This window comes from Oncorhynchus keta, chromosome 34, assembly GCF_023373465.1.
Source record: "Oncorhynchus keta strain PuntledgeMale-10-30-2019 chromosome 34, Oket_V2, whole genome shotgun sequence".
Classification (NCBI taxonomy): domain Eukaryota; kingdom Metazoa; phylum Chordata; class Actinopteri; order Salmoniformes; family Salmonidae; genus Oncorhynchus; species Oncorhynchus keta.
In genome coordinates this window covers 56,374,343-56,386,908 of record NC_068454.1, presented here as the reverse complement: position 1 = coordinate 56,386,908, position 12,566 = coordinate 56,374,343, and the positions used below count along the sequence as shown (strand labels likewise).

Below are 12,566 nucleotides of genomic sequence, written 5' to 3'. Positions count from 1 at the left end.
TAACTTTTTTTCAAATCATCATTAGTCGCATCATGCAGCCTTAGAATGTATTAATCTAAACATATAGCCCAAGGTTTGTAACAACTAAAGTTGCATAAATAATTTAGAGTTACGCATATAGGAGGACATGTTTATTAACCGCTCGACAGAATAGCTGCATTTGCGGACTTCCTTGGAAATATTTGAGAAAATATCCTTTCTATTTTATTCCGCCATGTTCAATTGTATTCTTCATACTAGAAAATAATAAAACATAAGGCCACGAAATTCTAAGAACATCTTGTCTGCTAAATGAACTACAGCCTTATTAGTGCCAAACATAAGGACAAAATAGACTACATTTTCTTCATATCATGCTTCTTTAGACTAGAATAAATAATGGATTTATTGTGATGGTGTAGGCTATATATATATATATATAGATTTAATTGACTTGTGTAGATGTTCCAAAGGTCTGCATCAGTGGCTTGTAGGCTATGCCTGGAAGCCAGGAGATAAACCCATTTATGTTAATTAATGGTCAGTTAGCGTGAGACGGCAGTTATTTGCTTGACTATCACCGGCTGACAATTTCATGACCGCCACAGCCCTAGGTCCAACTCGATCTTCAAAAGATTATTAAGTGATTTATTCAAATAGGGACTATATAGAAAGAAATTCAAATGAAACCATTGATCATTCTCGCTACAGTCTACCACAAAGGATGGGCCTCTCTAGAGTATCAAAAAAGATTTTCAGGTGGTAGAAATTACACCGATTAACACAAGTTAAAATAAATCACAAAAAGAGTTTTGAAATCAAAGGTCTTCCTATTAAACCATTTTCTTCTACATTTTTGTAGCATAACGTACTTTAACAAGCGTGTTACATGGCTGAAATTGAGATGCACAGACTGGAAAATGCCGCATGCAGTCAATCTGTGAATTGTGATTGCTATATTCAAAAAGAGGCATTCTTGACAGATCTGATGTTAGAAAAGGATACATTCATCTATCTGATTAAATCATTCAAGGTAAATGTCCTTAATCGCAACATTTGGGAGAAGGACTCCATAGATTGGAGCAGCCGTTCAGTCCTTTCATTGTGGGCAACCAGTAGTAATGGGTCCATATTTTTGGTGCACATTGAGATCATTAACAGCTTGCCCAGACTATACTGATCACCACAGAGAGAACTGACAACATGGCAACACCAGTCGATGATGCCCCCTCTTTCTCCAGACAATGCTCGTACCTCTCAAAGTCTACCTCTCTAGCAGCACACACATGGTCAACTCGGCAGTCACTGTTGCATTCTGTCAGGTCGTAGTTGACTGAGTTGAACTCGTAGTACTTCTGCAGGTAGCAGCGGTCGCTGGCCATGCGCTCTATGGCCTGGTGCATGGAGGCCGGGGAGGCATCAGGCACACGAAAGCTCTCAGTGAAGCGGTACTCTTTCTCCCAGCGTGCCTGGGCCACGTTGGCATGGGTCAGGTTCAGGTAGTAGGTCACCATGTCCTGTGGGTTGAGAGACAGATTGGAGACAGTAATACCTTTTTCACACTACTGAGTCTAGTTTAGTGAAGTCAAGTCCGAATTGATTTAAAGTGTGTTTTACATGGGTCACTCACAACACACATTACATCATTAAAAATAGCAATAGGCAACAGCATTGAAGTAAGGGGAACCATGTGGAAAAGAGAGAATCCACAGCACCATAGTAGCAGCCTAAGCACAGAGCTGCTGTAAATGTGTAGTCATTTTAATCAGCTGTTTTGGCTAACATTGTGTGTTTATTGCTTATATCTGATGGTTTTTACCCACACATTTTGCAGATGGACTGGCAGGTCAACTCTTTTTGGCTTGGCCAGCTACATTTTAGTCATTCAATTTTAGTAGACACTTTTATCCAGAGCGACTTAACGGTACTCAAGTGCACATGGACGGATTCTTCACCTCTGGGATTCAAACCAGGGTTCTTTCGTTACTGGCCTAACGCTCTAACCGCTAGGCTGCCTGCCACCCCCTGCTAGCTGCCAATTGTTTTTACTTGAATGATGCATCTGGACACTACCAGCTTTTTTGTTGCACCTGGCTGCTTTTGAAAACATCAATTGAGTAGTCACCTTAATCTTGAGAGGAATAGGAGATGCAGTGGGGGAATGCAGTCAGTGCTGTGACCGACGGCTCGTTGTGGGTGCCACACATTGTGAAGGAGAACTCCAGTGGCTACATGTCCTCTACAAGACAATCACCAGACTCCATCTCCATCTCCCTGACAAATGTCATCTGATCAAGCCATGAACTGACCTTCTCCATTTTGTTTTTGCTTTTGAAGCACCTTGACATTTTATTTTATTTTATGAAAAGCACTGTAGAAGTTTAAGAAATTATTATTACTAAAGCAGAAAATACTCCACAAAGCTGGTAGCAGCAGGGTAGCACATCCAGCACAGTTGTCGACCACATGTGTGCTGCTAGAGAGGTAGACAGGAAAGAGCAATGTGAAAAGAAACTATCTGAGCCAGCACAGTATGGTTTGGTTCGGCCCTACAGTGTTAATCACGCAATAATGGAGGAGGCAGAGTGGTAAGATTTTGATTTCTGAGCAACCATTAAATTGACAGATTTGTGGGGCTTTTAAGAAGAGTCCAACGGCTCTTACTTTGACTAGAAGAGTTTGGGTGTCATATTCAAAGACGCGGATCCCAGGGTTGTTGGCTCCGTCTATTACCCCTGGTAAGGTGGTCTTCCAGGGAGTGACACCAGGGGTAAGGAACATGGTACTGATGGGGGAACCTGGGGAAAGACAGTTGGTGAGATACTATAGATTAGAGGAACAAGTACTATAAATTGGCAGCACACATACATTTTTTCTCTGCATCCAATGTTTGAACAATCATGTTCAAATGTTGAATTAGCCTGGTCCCAGATATGTTTGTGCTCTTGCAAACTCTATTGCAATGTTGGCAAAAGAGCAGAAACAGATGGCTCTTCCTAATGATGAATGTCTTGAGATGGTGGAACAAAGTTTGTAGTATGTGCATCTGTTAAATGACACTGCACCTTCCGAGCTGTAGAACATGCGGAAGCTGTCAGTGTGATGATGGCCGAAGAACTGTCCGCTAATTAGAGAGTGATGCTTCTGGATCAGTTCTAGGTAACGTTTGTTGAAGTTGGGTCGAAACCAAGGCTTATTCCGCTTCTTCTCAAAGAACCCTGGTGGAACGTGGCCAATGATGTAAACCTAAGAGAGAAATTGGTGTGGGATTGCGATTAAATCATAAAAGGATATCCTCAAAGTCTGTACGCAACATCTGCTTTTACAAGTCTACCTCTTCATGAGAGCTTGATTCCAAATCACCTCCACTAAATACGAAGAAAACAGGGGTACGTTATCTCTATATGTCTAACAGATGCTTGGCTTTTACTGGCAGATTTACTAGGCACTTATCTTCTCTTGCTATTTCTTGCAACATAGAGAGCGTGGTAAGACCTTTTCTTTGTTGTTGGCAGCGTCTGTAAGAACTTGGTCTGCCCAGTTGAACTGGCCGGCTGGATCGTCAATGTTTTCTGTGACCTTGTTCTGGTCATAGTATAGGTTAGTGTTGAGGACTACAACCCTGTAACCTGGTCGGTTCAGCAGGTTCTCTGTATAGTATCCACCTATAAAGAATAAAAGGGAAAGACAATACAACTGTTTGGACTGGAGTTGACTAATTCCATTCCAGACTCCATGAACTGGTTTTCCAGACACAGATTAACACTAGCCCTGAACTAAAACGTTGTTTTAATTCATTATTTCAATTAAGCATGCTTTTTAATCCAGAAGGCTTAATCTGTGCCCCGGAAACTGGCCCCAAGTGGTATACCCCTACCCATATGCACATACTGTATTACCTCAACTACCTCGTACCCCTGCACATTGACTCAGTACTGATATTCCTTGTATATATATTAGTTTTTATTTTATTACTATTTCCTTTTTTTATTTAGCAAATATGTGTTACCTTTTAACTCTAAACTGTTGGGAATGGCTCATAAGAAAGCGTTTCACTGTAAAATCTACACTTGTTGTATTCAGGGCATGTGACCAATATATATTTTTGACTTTACATGACCAGGCCTAGGCAGGATCTGTTGTAGCTTACCTGTGCGGAAGGTTGTTTGAGACTCTGGTTCCAACCAGCCCTGCCACAGCTCTGCTGTCTGTTCATAGATGTTGTTCTGGACTGGGGGTAGCTGGCTCTTCGGATGGTAGTCATGATTCCCCAGGGCTGAGTACACTTTAGTACCTGAAAGGTAACATGAGTTGATCATATGGCTTTCACAAATATATCCAAAAGGAAAACAAAATATATTTCAGTTTGGCCCAGAGTGACTTCCCCCTCAAAAGCAATGGAGGTTAGACAAACTTGGAAAAACAAGCTTTATGATGTGGGTGAGGTTGCTGATAATGGAGAGAACCTCCTCTTCTCCCAGATCCTCATTCGGGACATGCGGCGTGTCATCTCTGTGGGGCAAATGTCAGGTTGTTGTAAGGGGCCTCTTTTAGATAAAGTCAATCACATGTGTAGTTTTATATACAGTACATGGGAGCAATTCTCAATGTTCTTCAATGGAACATTTGATTTTAAGAAGTTTAAATGGACAAGTAGTTACATTTACACACACACACACACACACACACACACACACACACACACACACACACACACACACACACACACACACACACACACACACACACACACACACACACACACACACACCACACTACATAAAATAAATGTTAGTTTGTTGTACCCTGTCCAGACGATGAAATCCGGATCTGGCAGAATGTATTTCATTGCATACACTGTGGAGTTAATAAGGTCCCATGGCGCATCGCAGAGGTAGTCTCCAAATTGTCCCGCACTGGGCACAGGACGTTTTCCACTAGAAGCACACACAAGCTCAGGATTTTCGGTGTGTTTATAGGTTGGGTCCCAGTGAATATCCGTGATGTGCCAAAAGTTTCCTGGAAGAATAAGTGCTGATGACACGCAGATAGATCGACTACAGCCTTATCGAATGGCTTTCTAACAACTAACAACACATAGCTGCATTGTTTTCTATTGTTGATCAGGCTATATTAAATACATTATTTACATTGTTGAATGTATATTGTTAGGCCATTTTATGCACTCACCTGACAGCCCCAGAACTTTCCCGCATGTGAAAAGAAGACAGGACAGGAGGATTGTCCGCATCGCAGCCATAGTGACTGTCATGGGGAAGGTAGACTCACTGGACAGACGTTGCACGCCGTAATCTATGAAGTCATGACTCATGTCCCTAGTTGAATAGCCTAGTCTCTAAAATGAAAGATAAGAAACAGCTGTGTTTAAGGGCTGGTCTGGTTTAAGTTCAACTTATTCATCTCTATATTATATTATGCCTACTAATAGACTGCATATATGGTTCAAAATATTTGTCAAAATAGGCTATAAACTTAAATTTATTGTGACCTGTAGCAAATACAATTAGTAACACTAATCAACAACCAAATGTAATGTTTTCTTTTGCAATTTGGTTCCAATAAAATGGAGAGTGTGATGACCCAGCAGTAGAACATGTCCTCTGCAACAGGGACACACCCTTTTCACGCCAATTCGATAAAAAGTGACTTTCGTAGTAGGTTAGGACAGCGTCCGGTTTTGTCATTTGACCGGCAAGGGAGAAGGAAGGCAGAGAGCTCTCTTGTTAGAAATTGAAAAGTGTTGCGGTAGCTTTTGATGAAAAATAACATCAAGACAAAGCAACTGCATTATAAGTGGGATGCACTGTTTAGCGCTACATACCGTGGGGTTCGTGCTGATAGTACACAGATTGTGACAGCCGGTTAAATTAAATGGCGTCCCTTGAGAAAGCAAGAACAAGATATATGTCAGGAGAAGTGCAGTATTATCATAAGGAGATGTATACTTGGAATACGGAGGGGGAAAGAGAGGCAGAGGAGGTCTGAGAGAGGGAGGAAGGTGGTGAGCTTTAATCTGTGAAAAATGGCTGGAAGAAATGGAGATGGTTTGCTAAAGAAGAATGGTAGAAAGTGTAAGCAGAGTGCGCTGAAGACAGGAGGAGAAATGGAAGTGAATGAGGGTGAAGTATCGGAGGTGGTAGGTGTGGTGAAGTTCTCAGAGCCAGAGGCTTGCACCGAGGGTCAGGATAAAGATAAGACTGACACTAGGAGTGAAGTTTTTGGAAAAAGGGGACCCTTGCCTTTTGGCTGATCCATTTGTGGTTTCATAGTGGGTGAAAACAGAGATGGGTGCTGTGGAATTGGTGAAGTTAACCAGAAATGGTCTTGTGAGAATTGTGTTTCTGCTGGTCAGAGAGAGCAGGCGCTCCGTGTTAAACTAATGGGGACAAGAGATGTGAATTGTTTTGCTGTCAAGCAAAGGGCGTGGGGTAGCTGTAAATGTGATAGTTGACCAATGAAAGGGAAAGATTCCCCTTCAATGTTGCTATCCCTAACCCTTTCCTAAACTTAAACTTGGTCTCCTAACCTGCTGCATAAGTTCTCCTATCCTGCCTAGGGTGACCACATTTAAAATAGGTTTGATCTTGCGGAAATCCTCCCCACCACAGCACAGACAATGAAAGCTCTTACAATATTCGATGATGACATTTCTCTGAAACAGGCTATAGGCTACATGTGCACCACCAAGTCAGAACAGTGTATTCTAAGTTATGAGGGGAAAAGGGACCAAATTATTAGGGTGAGGCACAGCTTACCACACAATGTACACTTAGTATTACTTTCTTAGCTACAGTACACATACAGTGCCTTGCGAAAGTATTCGGCCCCCTTGAACTTTGCGACCTTTTGCCACATTTCAGGCTTCAAACATAAAGATATAAAACTGTATTTTTTTGTGAATAATCAACAACAAGTGGGACACAATCATGAAGTGGAACGACATTTATTGGATATTTCATACTTTTTTAACAAATCAAAAACTGAAAACTTGGGCGTGCAAAATTATTCAGCCCCCTTAAGTTAATACTTTGTAGTGCCACCTTTTGCTGCGATTACAGCTGTAAGTCGCTTGGGGTATGTCTCTATCAGTTTTGCACATCGAGAGACTGAAATTTTTTCCCATTCCTCCTTGCAAAACAGCTCGAGCTCAGTGAGGTTGGATGGAGAGCATTTGTGAACAGCAGTTTTCAGTTCTTTCCACAGATTCTCGATTGGATTCAGGTCTGGACTTTGACTTGGCCATTCTAACACCTGGATATGTTTATTTTTGAACCATTCCATTGTAGATTTTGCTTTATGTTTTGGATCATTGTCTTGTTGGAAGACAAATCTCCGTCCCAGTCTCAGGTCTTTTGCAGACTCCATCAGGTTTTCTTCCAGAATGGTCCTGTATTTGGCTCCATCCATCTTCCCATCAATTTGAACCATCTTTCCTGTCCCTGCTGAAGAAAAGCAGGCCCAAACCATGATCCTGCCACCACCATGTTTGACAGTGGGGATGGTGTGTTCAGGTCGATGAGCTGCATTTCTTTTACGCCAAACATAACGTTTTGAATTGTTGCCAAAAAGTTCAATTTTGGTTTCATCTGACCAGAGCACCTTCTTCCACATGTTTGGTGTGTCTCCCAGGTGGCTTGTGGCAAACTTTAAACAACACTTTTTATGGATATCTTTAAGAAATGGCTTTCTTCTTGCCACTCTTCCATAAAGGCCAGATTTGTGCAATATACGACTGATTGTTGTCCTATGGACAGAGTCTCCCACCTCAGCTGTAGATCTCTGCAGTTCATCCAGAGTGATCATGGGCCTCTTGGCTGCATCTCTGATCAGTCTTCTCCTTATATGAGCTGAAAGTTTAGAGGGACGGCCAGGTCTTGGTAGATTTGCAGTGGTCTGATACTCCTTCCATTTCAATATTATCGCTTGCACAGTGCTCCTTGGGATGTTTAAAGCTTGGGAAATCTTTTTGTATCCAAATCCGGCTTTAAACTTCTTCACAACAGTATCTCGGACCTGCCTGGTGTGTTCCTTGTTCTTCATGATGCTCTCTGCGCTTTTAACGGACCTCTGAGACTATCACAGTGCAGGTGCATTTATACAGAGAATTGATTACACACAGGTGGATTGTATTTATCATCATTAGTCATTTAGGTCAACATTGGATCATTCAGAGATCCTCACTGAACTTCTGGAGAGAGTTTGCTGCACTGAAAGTAAAGGGGCTGAATAATTTTGCACGCCCAATTTTTCAGTTTTTGATTTGTTAAAAAAGTTTGAAATATCCAATAAATGTCGTTCCAATTCATGATTGTGTCGCACTTGTTGTTGATTCTTCACAAAATACAGTTTTATATATTTATGTTTGAAGCCTGAAATGTGGCAAAAGGTCGCAAAGTTCAAGGGGGCCGAATACTTTCGCAAGGCACTGTATCTCCCTGGCATATTACATAATTTATGTAGCAGCATACAAGACATTTTTGGACTCACCTTGTTGTTCTGTGCCCACTTCAACAGGAAGGTGGCGTGGCGGTCCTTTGTGGGAAAATTCTGTCATCAAACTTTGTCATCAACATTTGAACATCTTGGCCATGTTCTGTTATAATCTCCACCCGGCACAGCCAGAAGAGGACTGGCCACCCCACATAGCCTGGTTCCTCTCTAGGTTTCTTCCTAGGTTTTGGCCTTTCTAGGGAGTTTTTCCTAGCCACCGTGCTTCTACACCTGCATTGCTTGCTGTTTGGGGTTTTAGGCTGGGTTTCTGTACAGCACTTTGAGATATCAGCTGATGTACGAAGGGCTATATAAATAAAATTTGAAAATTTGATCAAAGTCTGGCATTCTCTGGATTTATGGTGCTTTCAAGACATCTGGGAACTCTGGGAGGGAAAAACAAGGTTGAATTATGATGTCAGTTATCTTCAGGTCGGAGCTCTAGAAAGATGCCTGAGTTCCCGACTTGGAATTCCGAGTTGGATGACCGTTCAGTTGTCTTGAACTCACTGAAGTCTGAGATTTCCCAGTTCCGAGTTTCCAGTGGTTTTGAACGCGGCAGAAGTCATGCTGGATTGACAGCATGGCAAATGTTGAATGTTTGTCCTTTTAAGCTTGGAAAAGAAACCCTTAAACCCAACTTGGACCACACACCCACTCCACTGAATAGCAGGCTAGTGATTGCTTTGCAAATGCTTGCAGTTAGCCACTGATTCCTTTCAAACCACTCAATGTTGAATTTGCGATTTACAACTTGATGTGTAATTTTTATATCCAATGGCCGATGGCCGATTATATCCAATGGCCGTTTTATCTAAAATGTCTCTTCATATGACAAGGATTGGAAAGGATTTGCCAGTAGATTGTCTACTTCATGATGATGACTGCTAGCTTGCTAGCTAAGATTTTGAAAGTATGTTGACATCAGTCCAACCAAAGCTACGGTAGATATAACGCGATTTGACATCATTTTATCTTTGGCCTATGACCTTGAGCCTTCTCGGATGGGCACTTCTAATGTAACCCTATGGCAGCACTCAAGGGGCATGAATTTTCAAGCTCTCCCCTAGAGATTTCCAACCCCTACACTCCGTGTAATTCAGCTGGCCGCCCCTCCACCACAGAAAGCACTGAGCTAGGCTGAAACACCTGCATTTTGGAGCTGCCTTACTCAAGAAAGCAAAAAAGAGACCATGTTTGTATGCAGCTTTATTAACTCAAAGGTTATTATTTATATTTTACATTGTTTGCAAACTGATATGTGACATGAATGAATGCCAAAATAACATGCGAAACAGGCACAAAAAAAAACCATATATACTGTATATATATTTTTGTAGCTAAACAGGTGGGGCTCAAAACAGGTCGAGCTCTGCCCACCTGCCCTGAATGACGGGTCGCCTTTGTTAATGCCTATGATTTTGGAATGAGATGTTTTACGAGCAGGTGTCCACATAATCATTTTATTTATTTATTTTTATTCAAAATACAGATCAACAATTTACATTCTTATATCATACAAAACAGAACGCAGGTATTAACAAGAGAATTCTGGAACAAAAAAAAACAAAAACAAAAAAATTCTAGTGCAATTGTAATCACTCTGACAAAATATTATTGTAATTATTTAGGAACATTTTATTCTTGTTATTGTTCACTAGGGTTAATGTTTTAATAAAAAAATTACATTCAATCAAAGAAATGTGTAATTTTGGTATAGAATTTTGAAATTTTTGATTTTGTATGAAGTATTTGGCAACAAGAATTTAAAAAATCACAATCATATCAGTGGTTTTGTTATTGCAATAGTAACATATATGTTTCATGTTAAAAACATAGGCAGTGTTCATAATGGTAAATAAGTATTTTTCAAGGTTTTCCCAAAATTCTGACACAAATTTACATTTAAAGAACAAGTGAGACAGATTCTCACCTTCTTTTTCACAGAAAATGCACATATCATCAATAGCCACACATTTGGATATCATAGAATTACATGGATATATCTTATGTAAATTTTTACTTCCTTAACTTTGTTTGGTATACAATATTAACCATGCATTTTTCCAGACAATGTCAGGAATAGCATGTTCCAGAAAAACTTTCCTCTCGGTGTAAGTTGGTTTTGTGAATGAAGAATTTGTCTGATATATTTATTACAACAAGATATCTCAAGTAAGCCCACGCCTTCCAATCCCAGTTCTGGATCAACTTTGTGATCATTACCAAAGCTAAGATGAGTTTTCATTAGTGTAGTTAGACCACTGGGAAAGGCTTTGATCACAGAAATAAACTCTCTGAAAGGTATTGGAAATTCTTTCAATGTTAATGTTATAAATTGTTCATATGTGAGAACATTTCCCTTGTTGTCGAAAACATCAAGAACAAAGTCAATATTCCTCTCATGCCAGCTGGGGTAGAACACTGACTTATTCCTTACAGTTATGTCTGAATTATTCCACAAAAGAGCTTTATGTGGGGAAAAATTGTGCAGGAAACATTTTCCATGCCATTAAAGCTTGTTGGTGAAACCTAGCCAATTTAGCAGGTAGTCTTTCAGGAATACAATTACATTTCAGTAAAAATTGAAGACCTCCCAATTTATTAAACATATTATTTGGAATGAAATACCATATTGAATCAGTATTGATCAAACATCTTTCCAACCAGTTTATCTTGAAAGTTTATTTATGTCAACAAAATCCAACACTTCTAGACCACCTTCAGCTCTTTTGTTAGAAAGGACAGATGTTTTTAGTTTGTGAGATTTATTTTTCCAGATGAAGTCAAGAAAGGTCTTATTGATCTCTTTAAAGTAGCAGGATTTACACATAACGATAATGAGGGGTACACAAAACGAGACAGTCCCTCTGCCTTGGACAGAAGTACTCTCCCAAGTATAGAAAGATCTCTTTGTAGCCAATTATTGAATATATTTTTTGGTTTTCTTATTTTAGGAGAGAAATTCAAATGTTGTCTGACTAAGTGTTTTTTTGGCAGAAGTATTCCTAAATATTTAACACAGTCCTTTACGGGCATATTTTCTATTTCTTTATCATCAGAGTCAAATAAACATAAGATTTCACATTTAGAAACATTCAGCATTAATCCTGATGCAACATAAAATGCAGTTATAGCATTAAGGGCATGGGTCGACCTGGTCTTTGTCTCTTAAGAAAAGAGTTGCATCATCAGCCAGTTGGGAAATGTTGATTTCTTTGTTAAAAATGGTTAAGCCATCCAAATTTGCATTATTCAGAATATCTCGAGATAGAAGTTGCACAACCAAAATGAATATAAATGGCGAAATTGGGCATCCCTGTCATACACTTCTGTTAATACTGAATATTTTGGAAGTAGTAAGGTTTAGTAACATAATTATTTATATCATTGTAAATATCTTTGCGAATTACTTTGATAAAATGTTCACCAAATCCAAAAAGTTTAAGAGGCCTAAAGAGAAATTAATGTTCAATTGTGTCAAAGGCTTTACAGATGTCCAAAAATAAGACAATCGCATCTGAGTCAATTGCATCTGAATAATCTATAAGGTCCAAGACTAAACGAATGTTAGAGTTTATGAGATGGCCCTTCGTAAATCATGTTTGAGTTATAATGGTATCTATTCCTTTCTTCAATCTTTTGGCACCCCCAATTGTCAATGAGAGAAGGGTCTTTATCGGGCTTCAGGAATCAATGAAATAAGGCCCTGTTTCATAGTGGAGACCATTTCCCTACTTTTAATGCAATATTGAAACATATTAAAAATCGGGTTTTCTAGTAACTCCCAAAAGTGTCTATAGAATTCAACTGACAGGCCATCAGGGCCAGGTGATTTCCCATTTTTCATTGAATTCAGAACCTCTCTAATTTCTTCAATTGACACAGGTGAATCGCAAACTGGTTGGAAATCATCCTCAATCACAGGGACAAAATTCTGAATGTGGCAAATGTAGCTTTCACAATCATCTTCCTGAAATTGCTGTAAAGGGTTTCATAAAAGGAATTGACAAATGATGATATTGTAATGGAATCTTTGCATTAAACATCGTTACTTTTGAGTGCAGTTATAGATT

The 12,566-nt window shown here is 39.8% G+C and overlaps 1 protein-coding gene across 1 annotated transcript; it reads right to left on the bottom strand.

The window, feature by feature from the left end:
* Positions 1-116: 116 nt before the first annotated feature.
* On the bottom strand, positions 117-5,333 carry smpdl3b (sphingomyelin phosphodiesterase acid like 3B). Its single transcript, XM_035750686.2, has 8 exons — positions 5,170-5,333; positions 4,785-4,998; positions 4,394-4,491; positions 4,130-4,273; positions 3,475-3,644; positions 3,045-3,225; positions 2,644-2,777; positions 117-1,496 (listed from the first exon to the last, which is right to left on the bottom strand). Exons 1-8 carry the CDS (start codon positions 5,309-5,311, stop codon positions 1,134-1,136), a joined length of 1,446 nt encoding a protein of 481 aa, XP_035606579.1. The 5' UTR covers positions 5,312-5,333; the 3' UTR covers positions 117-1,133.
* Positions 5,334-12,566: the final 7,233 nt, after the last annotated feature.